This window comes from Artibeus jamaicensis, unplaced genomic scaffold, assembly GCF_021234435.1.
Source record: "Artibeus jamaicensis isolate MK-2021 breed Jamaican fruit bat unplaced genomic scaffold, CSHL_Jam_final contig_484, whole genome shotgun sequence".
Classification (NCBI taxonomy): Eukaryota; Metazoa; Chordata; class Mammalia; order Chiroptera; family Phyllostomidae; genus Artibeus; species Artibeus jamaicensis.
This window is the reverse complement of record NW_026521859.1, coordinates 3770894-3790620: the sequence shown is the minus strand read 5'-3', so window position 1 is coordinate 3790620 and position 19727 is coordinate 3770894. Positions and strand designations below refer to the sequence as shown.

Sequence of the window (19727 nt, the reverse complement as noted above, 5' to 3'; positions counted from 1 at the left end):
CTACTTACATCTGGGTGCTCTTAATTCTCCATCAAGTATCGAGGAAGTGGTGATTTACTATAATGTCTCAAGGAAAAGAATTAACTGACCTCTGAAAAGCAAGCTTTCTCTCACATAAACAATTAAATATATTGATAGTGAGCATATTCATACATCACAGTTCCTATATTCCATTACTAGGATTTTCCTAAAATCCTTCTGTGTCACTGATGAAGAGACACAAGATTACAAAACTTGGTTGTCCAAAGTCACCAAGGAGCCAGCAAACAAACTTGAACATTTCTGGTTCTTCATTCACCAAGCCCCACTATCCCTATAGAATCAAAAGAACCCTGATATGGTTCTACCACCCAAAGCAATTTCATCGCACTCATGTCTGCAGTTTCATCACAGGCTAGCTAAAGTCTCATATTTGGACAGGCTCAGAAGAAATCTGATCATTACATTCCCACAATCAGACCAAAATTGCACCCATGTATTTCTGAATATTAACTTTCACTGAAAAAAATCCATTCAGTACTTATTTACACCAGAATAGCTTCAATTTACGAAGCTGTACTTTGGAAGGTAATAATTATGTCATATCCCAGTGGTGCTGCTGTCTGTCTGTCACAGGGCTAATTCAGCTTAGTGTTTCACTGACAACAGAAACAATTATTTTAAGTTAAAAAATTAAGAGTTTACCTGAGATGACTCAAACTCAGATATGGTAATGTAATGATTACTCAGTAATAAGAACTTTTTTTTGGCCAAACATGACAAAGAGTCTTCAACACCATATACTTGTTTGCTGGAGACACCTTGTTATGAGGGGAACGGGCTGATGTCATGGACTCATTTAACACAAAGAGTCCCTGAGAAACAGGGAGGTATAATTAATTTATTCAGATGAATTTAAGTGTGCATTCAAGCTAAATATTGCCTATACTTCCTCTTTTTAAATACATAGAGGTATAGAACACTTGGGGTTCAAAAATGGCAAAGCCTTGACACAGCACATTCCGGTTGTGATAACACCACAACGCAACAATGCCATAAATGTCAACATCTTAGCTCTGCATAACAGTTTGCAGAGCTCTTGCACATTTATTATATTTCTTAGTTGTATAATCCTGAAGTTATATCATAAATAGAAAAATCAGCCTCCAATTCAGCTTTATTCCAGAGTACCACCTCATAACTATGTCGTAATGCCTTTGTTGAACTTTTGGGTTCCCACTACTAAACACTTTCATATGTATTGTCTTTCTCTTTCCCAAAGCTGGAAGTTGGGTAGTACTAACCTTAATCAGCTGAAAGAGTAAGTGACTTGTCACACACCTGAAGTCAGACAAGGAACACTGCTAGAACTAGAAGTCAGGCCTCAGGAGTCCTGTCCACCACGTATACTATTTGTGCCTGCTACCCACCTACTTATCCGAAGGAGGGTAAAATCCCTTTCAGATATGAAACCACCTGACTTTTCAACCTCCCCTGCCCTCACAGTAGGTAACTGGTATGTGTTAGGAGCTTCCAATCACACAGGAAATCGAGGTACAGGGACTCGGTAAGTTTCCTCGAGATCACAGGGCAATGCTGAGTTCTGCATGATAGGCCCCTGGCCTAGCGACCAGTTCAGCCCTGCCTTCAACAGCACCTCCTGCACAGGCATACAACCTGGAGATCATACTGAGCAGAAGAGGGGGGTTAAAGGGAAGGAAAAGAAAGAGGGAGGGAAGAGAAGGAAAGGAAATGGAGGGAAAAACAGAGAGGAGAACAAGGAAGGGGAAGGGAAGAGGAGAACAAAGGGGGGAAAGGAGGGAAGAAAAACCAAGAGAGGAGGGGAGGAAAAGGGAGGGGGGAAGGGAGGGAAAAACTGTTTTTAGATTTCAGTAATAGGAAGAACAAAATCAATTAGCAAATGGAAAGTAGTTTCAAATTAGCCTCTAACTAGCTATACACACTATAAAGACAATGTAAAATTCCTCATATTACTGTATTGCACCAATTTTCTAGGAGAATGTCCTTAAACAAAAAGCAGGAATTAAATTGAAGTAAGCAGTGTGGTTCTGCTTTTTTAACCATAATTCAGGCACTGGGGAGCCAAAGGGAGTAAACGACAGAAAACTGCACTTGAACAGCAATTACATTTTTAAAAAGTATAAATAATTCTGAAATAAATGGCGATGATTTAACCAGCTAACATCAGCATTCTCTGAAAGCTGTTGCGTAGTCATAGAAAAATAAATGGGGTGAGAGGCTTGTGGAGTCTCCTGCTTGTCAAATCAGGTAACACACTGTGGTAGACTTAAGTTCAAGGTGCTTTAATCAAAGCATCTTGAACATAAGACACCATCCCTAGCACTAATGATAGTGAGTATGAATTTGAGGAGGGGCTTCCCAACCACAGTATTTACCTCCACCCTTCCTTTCTTTCCCTACTTGATCTATACCAACTGCCTGCATTTACTTGCCACTCACTGACTTCCCAACCCCACAACATCTGGTTTATCCCCTCACTAATACTGTCCTGCAGTCTAACGTCATTAAGCACCTCCTGATCGCAGGCTTTCTGCCACGTCTCATCACACCTTCCTTCCATCTCTTCACTACCCTGGGTTCCGGGATGCTGCACCAAGTTTGCAAACATACTTTCAGCAGTAGAACCCTTCTTTCAAACAAGATTTTACTTACAACTCCTATTGATTAGCAGAGCTTTAGGGTAAAACTTGAAATCAGTCTTCAAATTTTGTCCTTTTTCAAGGTAGTTTTGACTATTTGTGGCATTTATATATATTTTAATCCACCTGGAAAATTTTTACCCAAAACAAATAAACAAACAAAAAAAACTGGTGGGTTTTTTTTAGTTGCATTGACTCTCTAAATATTAATGTAGAATTTACATCTTAACTGGAGAAACTGACATCTTAACATTATTGAGAACGCCAGTAATGGATCTCCTGATGATTTGGATTTATTAAGCTTCTTAGGTCTGTGGGTTTGTAGTTTTCATCAAATTTGGAATAAATTTGGATATTTTTATTAGACGTTTTTCTCTCCCTCCTACCTCTCCATCCTCTTCCACACCTTCTGCTCACATGAGCAGCCCTGAACTCCACTCACTGTGACTGCTTCTGGAATATCCCAGGCTGCATTAAGAATAGTGCTCCCAGAAAGAAAGCCACTCTCCTTGTGTGTGCCCCTTCTTTCAAGGATCGCTGGCTTATGCTATTATCTAATGCCTAAAGTATATTTTAACTAGTTTTATAGTTGTGCATGGCAGGTGGGTATGTAAAACTTGTACTGTCTGATGAGCAAAACCAAAAGTCTGTTCCTTCACACTTAATAGTATTGTAGTAAAAATCCAAGTGGACTATCAAAGAGGGACTTCATGAGGCTTACAAATGTCAAAATCTCTGGGTCCTTATTCTGGTTTAATTTCTCCAGAAAAGTATCTTCCAGGCTCCTTTCTGGAAGGCGTAGATGTTGAGTTTCTAGGATTCTGGAGCTGAGCACAGGAAAAGTTTCACTGGGTTTGGGGGAGATTGATCACTCTTTAAAGAGTAAGCAGTTACTTACATTCATCCTCCTGATTTCCAGGTATTCTTCATTCCTTTCTCCTCTGTGCTTGGTATCAGGCACCTGATTAATAGCTCACTAATTCAATTTGTACAGAAATTGTGCCTGTGCTTCTTTGGAGGGAGGAGTAGGAATAAGACAACCTACTGGGGCCTCCAGGAAAAGTGTCCGTCTGGGAGCTCTGGCTACTCTGTACTGAGGATTTCAAACAACCCCGACCCTGCCTGCTGAGCATATCCTGGTACCTAAATGTCTCTAAATCCAAAGTGTTTCCAGGGTTCTGAGCGGCCAATCGTCTGGATTTTTATCTAAATTTCTCTTCATAGGAACTTAATTTTTATTTTCATCCACATCATTAATTCATTTATCATTCTCCCATTTACTTTGCATCTTCACATGTTTGTGTTTCTATTATAAATATCTCCCCATTTGACACAAGAGTAGGTTTATACCCTCTGTTTCTTGTTCTGGATTATACCTCCTTGCAACAGGAGGTTTCTACCTCTATTTGAGTAAGAATCCAATCTTAATTATACTAAATGTCACAGTTACATATCAACAATTCTCACCCTATTTCTGCTCTTTTTCAGTCTCTTTGTTCATTACCCTTTCTTGTATCCCACTGCATCTTCGTTCTTGGATTCATTTTGCAGCTTTCGAGAGAACACCATTTTTCAGAAAGTGCACAAGGAAGATAAGCTTTCTAAAATTTTCCATCAACAGACTATTGGATGAAAAGGAAGTGGTACATCTATACAATGAAATATTACTCAGCCATAAAAATGAATGAAATCCTACCATTTGTGACAACATGGATGGACTAGAGGGTACTATGCTGAGTTAAATAAGTCAGACAGAGAAAGACAAATACCATATGAGTTCAATTATATGTGGAATCTAAAAAAAAGTAAAAATAAACAAACAGAAACCAACTCATACAGAAAACAAACTGGTGGTTTCCAAATGGAAGGCTGGGGGTCCAAGGGGCTGGGGGAAAAGGGAGAAGGGATTAAGAAGTACAACTTGACAATTAAAAAGTAGTCATGGGGATGTACAGGGTGGGAAAACTAGGTGTGCAGTTATGAGGACACAAAACACAGAGTTTATTCTTGTATTATTATTTATTAATTATTTTACTACTTTCCATACGAATGACTGTAAACCTACTTTTCCCTGCCTCTGTAAAGTGCAGCATAGGGGATAGAGTTGTTAATATTGTAATAACTGTGTATGGTGCCAGGTGGGTACAAGGCTTACTGGAGGGTCTGTTTGTAAGTTATATAAATATCTAACCACTATGCAGTATACCTGAAACTAACAGGATATTTAATGTCAGCTGTAATTGAAAATTTAAAACATAAATAATAAAAGGAAAGAAAAGAAAACAAAAACTTTCTGAATTGTGCACAGTGTACACGTCTTTATTTCCTTACTCCAAATCACACCTGGCTGGGCATGGGGTTCTGGGTTTTAAATCACCTCCCGGGTGAGCTGCATTGTTTCAGACTTTTTTCCCACTGATGGGGCTGCTCAGATGCCTAGAGAAACCTCTTCACATTCCTACTACTGAGGTTGTCGGGTAAAACATTTGGGTGAATGGAGTGAAAGGAAATGTCTCTGGAGGCAGAAGTGAGGAGAACACTGCTTTCCCAGTGCTTTCTCCCTTCCCTAGGTCGGTCCTGCTGTCCAGAGCCAGCTTGAGGTTTGGAGAAGTTTAACATTGGTCCCAACATCTACAATGGACCAAACCCATCTGCTGTGCCCAAAACAAAATCAGCCCTGTTTGTTTTATGAGCCATTCTTCAGGGTTCATCTTCAGGGCCACACACCCAACCACTGCACATACAGAGATGGAGGAAAAGAAAGGGAGGGAGAGTAGGATGGGAAATGTCACCCCGGCAGTTCCCCAAACCACTCCTTCATTAATAACTCTGATGCTTGTCTTACGTGACTCTTCAGCTTGGAATTTCTCCCAGAGCTCCATTAAAGCAGTATTCTTTATATCAGCTTCTTCAAACTTGTTCTGCATTGTATTTATTCTACTATAGTTTCTCTACCCATCCAACCCATCTATTTTTCTTTCATATCCCTCAGAACACCTGGTTATCTTATGGCACTTTATTTTGTTTTCCAGTGCTCTTTTAGATTTTCTTTTTCTTTTCTGAGTATCTTTTTTTTTTGGTCTGATACATAGTATAATCGATGTATTCTGAAGAAAAGAAAAATGGACCTCAAACAAAAAGATGACCATGATGTATTCATTCATTTATAAATCCATTCATCCACTTAAAATTTCTAATGAAATCTGCTGTGTACTAGACATAGTTCTAAGCAGTGGGAAATAGCAAGTATTCCTTTTTTCAAGGAGCTTATGTGCTAGAGCACCAGTAGGTTTTTTAAAAAAATGACAAGTTGAAGAATGATATAAATAACACAATAACATCTTCATGTGCAAATAGATGTGCATATACCTGTGTGTGTGTGTGTGTGTGTGTGTGTGTGTGTGTATCCCTTCAGCTATAATTTCCAGGAGGTGAGATTGGAGAGGAAGGACATCAGAAGGCTCATTTTAGCTGCTTATATTTGTTTGTGTTTTATCCATCATCAGCCCGATTGATACAGGCTCTGTTCCAGACACTTGGGATACACCAGTGAACAGAGCAGGCAAACGTTTCTGCCTTTTTAGAGATCATACACTAGCAAGCAAAGTCAGACACTAAACCATAAACATAATAAATTAGGACATTATCTAGTATATTATCAGGGGCTAGGGACTATGGAAAAATAGAATGAAAAATTTGCATCTATGGAGTGAAAAGCACTGGGTTGCCATTTCAAATAGGGTGGTTAAGAGTAGACTTACTTTTTTTATTGAGAAAGTAACATTTTAGCAAAAACTTAAAGTGGGAATCACATCGAAAGAAAGAGAAAGAATATTCTAAGCAGAAGGAAGAACAAATGCAAAGATTTCATTGAGGGAGCAAGGCTGGTATGTTCCAGGGTCAGCAAGGAGGCAGTGGGCTGGGAACAGAGTAGGTGAAGGAGGCAGAGTGAGAAATAAATCTGGGGAGGAGCTTGAGGAAGGGAGTTGGTACAAAGGGGATTTGGAATCCTCTGGAAAGCTTTTGAGAAGAGTGGAATTGTCTGACCTATCCTGAAATGGTTGTTGGGCTTCCTTAGGATCAGCTGAAGGGAGGCAAGGGTGGGAGCAGGGGTTTCCTTCCTTGGGTTTCTCAAAGCATCCGGGCCCAGGCACCAGATCGATGTGACTCACACACACCTGTGATCATGCAGTGACTCCTCAAGGATGACTTGCCACTTGATGAATTAAAGGACCAAACTTAGCCTGCCATCACAATCAAATCCAGACTACCTTCCCAAACCTACAACTCTCCAGTCTTCATGTTCACAAACCCCATGTTCTTTGCACTATTCCTATGGGCTCTTGTGTCAGTGTCTTGTGCGACCTGGTTCCTCCACCAGAAGTTCCATTCCTCCTGAATGCCTGAACCCTGGCTCATTCTTCCTGGCGTGACACAACCGTCTACTTCAGCTGACTCCAGTCCACTGTCCAATTTGAATACAACCTTTCCTACCTCTGGCCCCCTGCTCTAAGATAGGGGAAGAGCATGGTATGGGCAACATTTCCCAAGGTGAGGGCAGAAGAACAGACACCAGCCCCAGGAGAGATTCTGGGAACCAAGGGTTCCATGGACAAACATGTTTGGGTAATGCTCCACAGCACAATGCTCCCTTAGAAATTCACATGATGCAGCATACACTGAATGTCCTCAAAAGTCCTTTGGTAAAACATTTTTATAACTTGGTTCAACCAAGCTTTCACCAGATGTATCCAACTTTGGAACTCTTTTTATCATCGAATACTTATTACTATTCTATGAAACTACTGCTCCAAGGTTCTCACATAATACTCAGAGCTGGAGACCTGAGTTCTAGTTTGAATTAAGCACCTGTCAGACCCAGTTTTCCCCAGGCCCAGGCCCAGATTAGGCAATCATGTATCCTAACACAGCTGAATGCCGGCAGGCCCAAGCAGGAAAACCAGACATCCTAAGATCTACAGGGTAACAAGTCATCCCAAAAATGGAGTCTCCTAGACACTGGCACTAGCCTAGCAGGTTTTCACAGACAAGGCCCTCTGGTCCCTACAGATTAAATGGCTTACTTCCCCCACAATGCTTAGGGCCCATGGGTTATGATGACAAATTACCAGCTGTGACCTCTCCAATGAGAGGACTCATCAAAGTCTCATCCAGCTGTGATGAACTTACTCTGTGTCCCTCTTTGAAGCCTGCCTACTGGCATACCTGGCCTCTCTTCCCTTCTACCCCCGAAGGGTAGGGTCTCCTTCCATGTTATTTTTTATCTCCTTCAGAGCATGACAGAGGACCTCGAACATGGGGAACTCAATAAATACATACTGCACAAATATTAAAGATGAATGAGGCATTTTGCCTCAGAAATTCAAAGTTAGTCTTGGAGATTGTGAAAAATTAGATAAAATCTAAGAAGTGAAGTGATTTGGTCATAACAGCAAGCATTACAGAGAAATAATTCTGTATCACTTACTAGAACTTTTACTAACAAACCAGTACTGCCAATAATGGCTAACATTAGACACTTAAACTGTGTTATATACAATTCTCAGTGGCTCACGTGTTAGAATCCTCACACCAACCCTATTAAGGTGGGTACTATTATTACCCCACTTTACGGATGAGAAAACTAAAGCACAGAGAGGTAAAGTAACTTACCTGAAGTCCCTCAGGTACTGAGTGATATATTCAAACCCCAGCAGTCTCTTTCCAAAGCCCACAACCAACCACTGTGCAACCCTCCTCCTCCTCCCTTTCACCAGCATTTGCTCACCTGAGCATCTCAACAACTGCAGGTCATGAGCCATGTGGAAACCGAGACCCCACACAACTTCAAGATGCTCAGTGTCCCACAGCTCCTCTTTAGCCCATAGCTCTCCTTCCACAACACAATACTGGCTCAGCGGTCCCCCTCACTACGATTAACCTTAGAGCCTTCCCTGACAGCCAGCTGCCAAGAAAGGGGCACAGGGGTGAAGCGGAGGCTGCAGTTAGGGGACTATCATGCTGGTGATGAAGAATTAAAATTGGCAATGAATTGAAAGGAAGAGGTGTACTGGGGGAGGGATGGATACCAGGAAGTACTGACAGCTCTGTGCAAGCACCTGACGGGAAGGTAAAGGGGCATGAGAGGCCTGGGGAGGTGAAAAAATGGAGAGATGCTCTGAAAGGATGGGAAGGCAGACAGGAAATAGTTCAGAAAAGACAGAAAAATCATCTTATTTGTAATTGCATACATTTCCATCACCTGTCCAAAAGCTATAGAAAATTATGCCTTATGAGCTCAAGAAGTACAGTGTGGAGTTGGGAAGGTTCAAGAAGGAGCTTTCACAAGAGAATTTGGTATAATGTGTAGCACCTAATAGGCACTCAATAAATGTTTGTTCCAAATAAAAGAGACAAAAAGAGAAAAATATGAGAATTGCTTTCATAAAAAGAAAGGCACCTAAGGGAGTAGGGGCTCAAGAAATATTATTTGGTATGTGTGTGCCGTGAGAAGCTGGGAGAGCTGTGAAGGATGATCTGAGGTATTTTCAAAGAGCCCTTAGCCTCTGACTCCAGTTCATGAGAGTCCCTGGGGAGGCTGTGGAAGCTCTCACTGGGGGCTTTTGAGTATGTGTCTTAGAAAGCCCCTTCGAGGAGGTGGTTTAGATGATTTCAACATGGACAGACTGAGGTAGAGAAGACAGACCAAATGACCCAGCAGATTTTTCAGTTTTAATTTTCATGTTATGTCCTCAGAAACTGAAGTTTCCACTCCACTCTCCAAGGAACAGAGATGAACCCGAGAGACCAGCAGACATCGCCATCCTGCAAACTGAGGATGGCTGAGTAATTTGGAAGCCTTCCAGAAGCGCTTGGTTAAATCGTAGGCCATTTATTTCATGAAGAAATAAACCACAAAAAGCCCCTTTTAAACATGCACACAGAAGGCAGGACAAAATGCTGAGATTATCTGTTCAGGATTTGCTTTAAAAGAGCCCAGGCAGCACTCATTTATTTTTTAGAAAATATATGATTAACTATAGTTAACTACGAATTCAGATGTTGTGCATTAGACCAGCTCCTCAAAGTTTGAGAGCATTTAATATTATATATCGCTGCCATTTGGACTAAATTGTTTTTTTAATGTACACAATATTACAAATTTAATTTGAGCTGTTTGAATCAGTCTGTAAAAAAGATTTGATTATACCTGAGTGTTCTGGCCCCGGCTTTTCCGTATCTCAGTAATCTTGGCGGTAATTGGCTGATTAGGCGTCTCACACTCCATCTTTGCCTCAGTTTCCATGGTAATGTTACAGGAGCTATTATAGATGAGAACTTCATCTCTTTCCACTTTAGGGCTGAAACGAGAGGGGAGGTTAAATGGGGTGTCATCAATCTTAATGAAATGCAATTATTTTTACTCTTATTAATCATTGCAAGCCATTAGCTTGTGGCAACTACAGGCCACCATTTGTCAAATTTTGCAAATTTCTGTAATTTTGTTTCCATTCTTTTATTGTTTATTTGTTTTCCCTTTATCTGCACACCCTGCAATGAAAATGCACATGGTAAATATCTTTCACTGAGGCCTTTCTCTTTTCCAAACCTATTAGAAACATTAGCAAAAGCTTCTCCAAGCCCAACTTAATGAACAATGTGCAAACAATACTTCCAGTTCCAAAAATGGAAGCAAACGTTAGGAGTTTTTTTTTCTTTTTCTTTTCCCCCTTCCTCTTCCCGTTCTTACTCACACTTAGTGTTGGGGGAGAGAATTGCCTGAATCCCCCCAGGGCTGATGGAGAAATTGGAAAACCCACACAACTGGCTAACTGGTCCCTAATTCCAACTGTGAAAAAATGAGCTCATTTAAGCTTTCAATTCCCTCTCCCCAGCTGATGGCAATGAGGCTCTGTTGCTAGCAGTGGAACATTAACTTAGTAAATTAATTAAACTTACTTAACAGCCCAGACTAAGGAGATTCGATATATGTGCCAGTTATACTACCAGCCACTCGGTTTAAAAGTCCTCTTGCTTTAAGGAGACAAGCCAGACTGCATTTAAAATGAAAAACAGCATTACGGGAAGTCTAAAAATATGCAGTCTAGGGGAGGTGAGAGCATGGATATCACAGGGTAATGTCCCCAACAGGTGTGATATTTATTCAACAATAATCCTGGCTTTAGGCATTGTTGCAACTAACTCAAAGATTATTAATGCGGGATATTTTACACTTTTCAACAATTTCATATGTATGATCTCATTTCAGTCTGTAAAGCTGGTAAAGGTGTAAAAAATATACCCCCAGATGATCAGGGGATTTGCATAAAGTCAAACAGAATTACGGCAGGTCTGAGATTAGAACCCAGGTGTCCTGTCTCCTACAAGCAGTGTTCTCAGGTTCTGAAAGGCAGACTGACCATCACCCAGGTAACAGAGCCCTTAGGAAGACCAGGAAGAGTGGTAGAAAGGCCAAAAGGTTACTGCTTGAGAAACTAAATCATGTTGAACTAGGGCACCATTTTTCAAATCAATGTCAAAGTGGTTGCTCCTGCAATATGCTAAAAATAATGAGCAGGATAACTCCCAGGTCTATCTTCATTTCTTTCTGCTAAAATATACCCGGATCCACATCCACACAAGACATGACTTCCATGCCCATTCTCCTCTAGACCTGCTGTAGGTTGTCCGTATGTCAGTACCATGGGGCCAGGACTGACACACATGGTTTGGGCTGAGTGTTGGGGCTGGGGCCTCCCTTAATCTGAGCCCTCTGTCTCACAGCACCTAACTCTGTGTTGGTGCGGTAGCCCCCGCACCCAAATTAACATGGAGGTAAACTCAAGGTCTCAGAGCTGTAGTTGCCCGAGGATTTCACCATGCTGCGTTTGTCCGCCTGATCTTCTGAGAAACATTAATTAGCATACAGAGGTTAAGCTTGGTGGCAGACCAGCTAGATTTGAATTTCCAAGGAAATATTTACCATCCATATGGCACTGTGAAGACTGACCCTCTAAGCTTTGGTTTCCATGATTATAAAATGGAGTTACTAATTATCGAGTGCCTATTTATTTTACGAAAATGTTGAGGGAGTGAGCAAAATGATGCCTACGGAATGATTTACACAGGACCTGGTGTACATTAAATGTCAGATGAGGCAGCTCTTACTATAGAGTTTGGCAGTACTGGTATTGGTGGAATTATCGTTAAAATGTAAATGAGTGAATTTACATTCATTATCATTCCATGGCACCTCACTTATGTGGACCCATTGCTCAAATACACTTGGACTCTGGAGCCCATGATGTAGCTCAGTCCGTTTAGCTGAGCCGTCATCCAGGGGGCAGACAAAGCCACAGGGTAAAACTACAGCACTGGCTCCTGTAGTGTCGGTTGTACTCAAAGATTCAGAAGGGAAAAGCAAAGTAATTTAACTTTGAAATTAAAATGTAATGTAATATTTAGATGAATATGGAAATAGGGTAGAATAGAATCAAAATTCACACAGACTGTTCAAATAAAACGCCTAACTTCGAACTGACTGATGCCATATCAGGCCACCTTGTGCTTTAGGGCTAGAACATGTCTCTTGCAACAGGGGTAGGGAAGCTACCTGAAACAGTCTGAGAGGCAATGAAGTCGGTTTACCACCCATCACACTCCTTGTGAATTGATTCCCAGATAGCTACTTCCATTTATGAAGGCTCACAAACCATCTGATAAATGATGCATTCTAGAAATTTGTCAGGAATAACACCGCCTTAGTCGTCTAAATTTCCAGAATTCCTCTTTTTCCCTTTAGGCAAATAAAAGAATATATGCCCATTAGTTCTCTCTGTTGCGTGCCCTCCTCTCATATTGATTACCAATCATATGAACAAGGTTTTTGTATATGAATGACTTATATGAATGACTTATACTTATTATATGAATGACTTGGGACACTGACATGAACTCAAGGAAACGAGTGACCCACTTCCTTTACGACCTTTCTTGATCTCTGGCTTCCACCCTCTCTCCAGTGAGCTTTCTTTGCCCATTCTAGACTCTTTGTCAGCAGTGGTTACAGTAAAAAGGGGTACAGCACCTCTTCCTTCCATTTGCCTGTAGCAATGCACTCTCCTAAATAATATTCGCTTGCTCCAAAGGAGTTAAAACCTTTATTTGTTAGCTTAGACTTTTTTACAAGCTTTAGCTCATATTTTTTTGTGTTTGTTCCTGATTATCTGACTAGAGATTTCTTTCATTAAAAAGCCATCATCAAAATTAGCAGAAACTCCAGGATATCAAAAATAGTCTATCATCTACAACATTTCAAAGTTTCTTAATAGCTACTATTCAGTGTTTTCTTCCACGATAATCCTATGAATTAAATACTGTAGTTGACAAGATTTAAGTACAAATATAAACATACAGATACAGAGAGACCCAGGGACAGAGATGAGATAGTCATGCATGCACACAAACGTTTATCATGAGGGAACGTGGTAAAAGTTTTTGGTCCAAGTCATAGCTAACAGAGTTCTAGAACCTGTCTCCTGACTACTCTGCTATGGTGATTTTAGTTGGTCTGATTGGATCCAAAAGTAAGCCAGCTATCTTCTTGTACACGCTCTCTAGGACAGGCAGTAAAAACCACTTGCTTCATTCCACCTCCCTTGCTTAGGCTGAAACTGCTTCCTGTGGTTCTGGAATCTCACTGGACCACGCAGATCTGCCAAGGCTGTCTTCTCTGCTGCTGGCAGCATGGCTCGGGGCTGAGTATGCTGAGAGTCAGGAGCCTTGGGTTCCGGTCCTGACCCTGCCAAGGATTTTCTCTGTGACTTTGGAAAGATACTTAATCTGTTCTTAGAAGAGAAACTTAACTCCCTACATGACACCCTGAGCTCATGTAAAGCCACTTTCTTTCCTCCTCACTCTACTGCCCTCTGGCCTCTGACAGTTCATAAAACTTGATGGGTTCTTTGCATTTCTACCCTCCCACCTGACTCTCCATAATGACACCTTCTTCTCCACCTTCTGCTCAACGTTAAACCTTCTACTCCTTTCCTCAACATTAAAGACGCTTCTTCAGAGAAGCTTCCTCTAAGCACATTGTATAAAGTAGCCCTATCACTTTACAGTCTTTATCACAACATGGGTTCATTTGTTTATTGCCTGGCTTTCTCCTCTACCCCTAAGGGCAAGGGCTTTGTTGCCTTATTACCATGGAGTCATCAGCTCTTGACACAGTGCTTAAAACATAATAGGAACTTGATAACTAGGTGGATGGACAGGTGAATGGGAAGATGGGTGAATTGGGCACATTTTCACCGTACATATGCATATCTACCTTTGCCAACTGACATCAAATCCATAGCAATAATGACTGGCAGGGGAATAAAGTATTTGATAGAAATGGGTTCCCTGCTAAGATCCTGAAAAGTAGTTATCTCGGTTCACAGGCTAATATTAAAATAAACCAAGGTATACCATTTGGAACATGATAATGCCCTTTATATAATTTATTTTACAGTATGTTTTCTGGTTATTAAATTAGTATATGTTCACTGAAAAACTACATAAAAATCAACAACTAAAATAAATATGACCAGTACTACAGCCACCTGGGAATGAGTACTGTCATTGTTGTAGAATACATCCTTCTAGTCTTTTTTCTAACCCCTTATCGTATGTGTATGAAAACATGTACATTATATACACCATTAAGAATAAATGATACGCTATTTTGTGATTTGCACCATTCCTGTTCCAATATATTATAAGCATGTCACTCTTTAATTAAATATTCTACAACATGATTCTTAAAAGTTTCTTATCATTTAGATGCATCTTTATTATTGAACACTTATTTCAAGTTTTCTGTTATGATACTTAAAACTTCAAAAAACATGTTTTTCTATAAATATTACATATTTCTAAGTGCTTTCATAAAATAAACCTAGAAGTGAAATTGCTGGGTTTCCGAATATGGAGAATTTCAAGGTTATTCATGCACCCTGTCCAAGTGACCTGGGCAGAGTGATCTAACCTTACTTCCCACTGGCAGCAAAGAGCAGTGCTGGCTCCCCTCACCCTCAACACTGAGTATGCACTTTGTTTAACTCATAGGGCACTTATTTCCATTCTTACTCAAGAAAGCACACCCACATTTGCGGGCTGCAATATCCAGAACATTGAGTAGCACAAACAATATTAATAGAAAGGGCATCGCTTTTAATGGGGTCCCACAGCCACATCCTAGAGTGAAGAGTAAGGACATAGAATAACTCAGAGGGAACAGCTCCGGGCATCTAGATAAAGCCCACAGACTCTGTGGAGCCAGGAACAATGACCTGTGCGTCAGGTGCCCAGCAGCACCTGTGGTCTCACCTGAGGATAACCTCCATGACCCCATTTCCTCTGTGACCTAAAGAGAGTTCTTCAAGTCCTTCAAAAAAAAAGCAACCAGCCAACTCCCTGACTAAGCACAATCCTCTGGCGGTAAATTCATACAGAAACACAGACCGTTTCAGGACATTGCAAAGTCAGACTGCCATGGAAAAGCCGATTATCTCTTCCATTCTGGGTAATTGATCTTGTGTGATTTTATTTTTTAAATGGGAAAATAGGTCTTCATTAGATAATCAGATGCAACCACTCCATCTAGATTAAGAAGTAAAATACAGAAAACTGTACTTGAACAACAGTTAAAATAAATTAAAAAATATATATCAATTTAACATTTAAAAAAAAAGAAGTAAAGAAGGAAGCAGGACCATGCTCAGCAACGAAAAACCCCACTGCATGGGAAAGAGCTGCTTGTGGAAATGAAGGACATCCAGACTCACCAATGTAGTCCTACTGGATTTAATGAAAAATTTAATTTTAATAAAAAATGCCACTTTTTTATTACATTTCTTTAGGAAAGGGGATTTACCTGATATGGTATTTATTGCTTTGTTTTTTAAGTTCAAAAAATCCTTATAACCTACGACTTCGAAATCTTAGATCTATAGTAATTCTGAAGCCTATGCATCCCCCCTTCTTCTGAGTAAATAGTGTACAGTCTGCTGGATTTCACTATGACTTTTTTGCATACTTGTGAATCCGCTTGGAAAGAAAAGAAAAAGGAAAGGGGAAAAGAGCCTTCTGTTTTTCATAATGTCTAATCTTTTTCCCCATTGGCATTCACCAGATGTTGCTTTGGATCGGAAGATAAATATTAAAATCTAAGCAAGAACAAAGCACGCTGTTTACTGGGCAGATTTTTCAGATGTTCTCCCGAACACTTGAAAAGACAGGAGATGCTTTGATATGCAGGCTGGCCAGAGTCCACAATGGAACAGTTCCTGCAACAAGAGGAGAGGGACCCGGGGGCCACATCCACCCAGCCTACAGTTCCTGAGCCTCCCTTGGTCCATTGGCCCTGACTCATGGGGAAGGTCAGGGAGGGAGAGCACAGGGTTACCTGATGAAGAGGCCTGAGAACGATGGAAAGACTGTCTCTGTCCAGTGACCTGGCACAAAGAGGCACTGGGAACTTTCTTCACAGATGTAGAGGTAAGGCCATGAGCTGGGCAGTCTCTCTGTCCCCACAGCGACAGTCAAATCACACTGCACATAGGTGTGGCCAGAGGCTTCGCAGCTCTCCTCCTTGTGCTTCAGGTCACATAGGAAGGCCAGGGACACTGCAGGAAAGGGTCACCATTAGTTTAGGCAATAACCACGGAAAGAACCAAAGGCCTCATGCTGTTACGTAAATGAAGTTCCTAAATTGTGTTTTCGCTAACGGGAAAATAAAAATCAGCTTACTTTTCTAAAAAATGTACTATGCATACACAACACATACAGAAGAAATATATTACAGAAGAATATATAAGAATATATTTTACAACAGTATAAGAACATTGTTGTAAAATATAAACCATCATAATGAGAAAAATCCAGGCAAACCTACCAGCCAACATAAAGTCTAAAAACAGTCCTGATGCTCTCAGATCTGTGTGCCCCCCCCACCCCGCCTAGTCCACCCCATCCTCCCTGTTCTCAGAAACCATCACCTGCATTTTTAAAACAGTTTTCCCACATGGCTTTCTACTCCTTAACAAGAGTTTATTCCTAAACATTTATTCCCAAACATTAAGTTTTACTTGTTTTTTAATTCTATGAAACAGAATATATGACATAATATACTTTGACCTTATTTTTCACTTAATATTGTATTTCCAAGCTTTATCCATTTTATCACATGTAACTGTTGTTCATACATTTTCAGTGCTGCTCAATACCATACTATGTGAACATTACACAATATATTTTCCTTTTCTCTTACCAGTAGATTTTTGGATATTTCCTAGTCTTTGCTACTACAAACATGTATACAATATTCTCTAGGGTATATGCCTTAAAATTGCTTGTTTATAGGGTAGGTACAAGTTTGACTTTACAAGCTAGAGCCCTATTGTTTTCAAAGCAGTTGAGTCATGTTACATTTCTACCAGCTACATTTTTGAGTTCCCATTACTCCACATAATTGTCGGCACTTAGGATTATCAGACTCTTAGTTTTGGCCAGTCCAGTGAGTACACAATGGTACCTCATTACAACTTCATTTTCAGCATTACTTTTTAGATCAAACAACTTTTTATGTGTTTAGTAATAACTCATGTCTTCTCTTCCATGAAATTCCTATTTCTGTCATTTGCCCTTTTTTCTATTGGAATATTTATCTCTTTTTATGATTTGTGTTCTGTATACATTCTGGATACTAATCCTCTGAAGGTTATACTGTTACTGGTATATTCTCCAGGTTTGTGGCTAAACTCTTTATGGGATCCCTTGATTAAAAGAAGTCCTTGATTTTAATAGAATTATGACTATATTTTGTATGACTAATACTTTGCAAAGAAGAGAAGCAATTATTTTAAGTCCCTAGACACTATGCCATTTCTTTCCAGGTCAGGAAACACACTGTTAAGAGCATCAGCAAGGCGGACCGGCAATACCCTTTAACAGGGAGATGAAGAAATCTCTACCTGAGATTGTTTTGGAGCCACCCTGTCTAAAAACCCTGATAACATAAAGAAGAAATAAAAATTTTCTCTAACCTTCTACCTCTGCAGCTAGTCTGTCCACGAGGGTGCATGACAAATGTGATCAAGAACTGTGGGCTTGAACCTAAGCCCTGCCTGCCCCACAGGGCCAAAAATCACAGGGGTAAATGAGGTAAGTACACGGGAGAGGTTTGTGCTTATTCAATCCTGTACAAATGCTGTCGCATTCCAAAGCACCTGCCAAGTGACAGGCTCTCCGTGACTGTGCTCTGAACGAATCATAGCAATTAAAATGGCTGACAAGTAAGACTCACTTCTATGTGTAGACGAAACATGAGAACTTTTCAGTTAGTGAGCCCCAAGGCAAACAAAAACAGGCTCAACACCAATAAAATAATGAACTCATTATGGGTGATTAGGTAGATGCAAATTGACAAGGTGGATTATGAAAAGTACGCAGGGCTGAGATCAGAATCCTCCAACTTTACTCAAGGTTCTGCCACTAAATAGCTGTGTGAGCTTAATCACTTTAGCTTTTCATGCCTCGTGGAAAAGTTAAAGTTTCCATTAAAAAGTCATGTAGTATAATTCAAGGTATAAATGCAAGAAATCCAAAGATCAAAAGATCTTGCTGATTTTATAAATACAAAGTATTAGTTTCACCTGACAAGACGTTTTAACAACCCATCATGTGAAGAAAAATAAAATTCTTCTTTTGTTAGAAGCACAGTTTGGGGAAAAGAGAAAGATAGATGATACCGAAAGCAGCCAAAAAAAAAAAAAAAGCCTTTTTAGAGCTGCACCTTTAATGCCCCCTGCCCCACTGATGAAAAGAAAACAGATTTGTACTGTGGTATTGGAATAAGCAAACAATAATTAGGAAAGTCTGGGTTCTAAGCCATCATCTGTATCCCTGAATGTGAAACATCACTTTCTTCATTATGCAAAGTCAAACTAAGAAAAAAAACTCAAAGCAAGGGTCAGAATTCAAAGTGACCTTAGCAAATTAGAGAAGTTAGGAGAAATAAACAAAAGACTAAATGGAAATAGTAAGGCAGTAAACCATAGAAGAAAAAAAGAGATTACACAAATGTGAGATGAGGAAATTCTAGCTGTGCACAGTTATGTCAGAAAGAAAAAAAACCACCTTGGAATAATGGTAGGTAACAGAGAGATCATAAATCAGTAAAACAACTGTAATTTTAAAAACAAATATGGGACCAGATTACATGTAGGCATCTTATGATGCTACCCACTATGGTCAGAACTTGCTTACACAGAGGAGCTATATAGCTTTGGTCTTCACTTTAGGAAAGAACGTCAGAATTCAGAGAGGGCTCAAAAGTGAAATAACCAAAATATTTATGTGTTGGAATGCTTTGGACCCAGTAAGTCCCATGAATCTGTGTTTCTATAAACTTTCAGGTATTGCCCCTGCCACTGCTCTAGTGAAAATAATAACAGAAATATCACCTTCTTGGTAACTCTGAATGATAACATATTTCTCAAGCATAGCATCATTGAGAATGACTGCATTAGACAGACTGAGATTATTCAGCTTGCTGAGGGGCTGCCAGCTGGTTAAGTTTGAAAAAGTAGAGTGGGGGAAACAGTGGGCAAATGGATGGATTTCTCTGAGAATGGCAACTGGGAGACACTTAGGAGGGCTGCTGCTTGCGAAATCACCCTCTATAAATACTCTTAAAATATGACAAATTTATGTTAACAAATATACATTGATTAATTACATGAAACTTCACCTGAAAGTTGAGAAATAATAGTTTCTAATAATATATGAGACCCACTTCTTTTAATGACTTGATGTCCATTATAGACCTATTTCATGGAAAAACAATGTGCAAGCATATACTCAAAATGTTTTATTCAGTTTCAAGGGGTCAATAGAAGCCCTAAATGCCATCCTGGATCATAAATAAGAAACCTTAGGGAGTGGTTTTTACCATTTCCTCTCCATCTTTGGACACTGTAATTAAGAGTCTTTTGAAATAGACTTTTTTTTTTTAATTAAAGA

General features: G+C 40.0%; 1 protein-coding gene across 1 annotated transcript in view; it reads right to left on the bottom strand.

Annotated features, from left to right (window-relative positions):
* Window positions 1-19727, bottom strand: part of PKHD1 (PKHD1 ciliary IPT domain containing fibrocystin/polyductin) — a 461864-nt gene that overhangs the window by 358413 nt on the left and 83724 nt on the right. Inside the window, exons 34-35 of the mRNA XM_053668316.1 lie at window positions 16111-16330; window positions 9871-10021 (exon numbers count right to left, since the gene is read on the bottom strand). Coding sequence (XP_053524291.1) covers window positions 9871-10021; window positions 16111-16330 — 371 coding nt within the window. The remainder of the gene's footprint in view (window positions 1-9870; window positions 10022-16110; window positions 16331-19727) is intronic.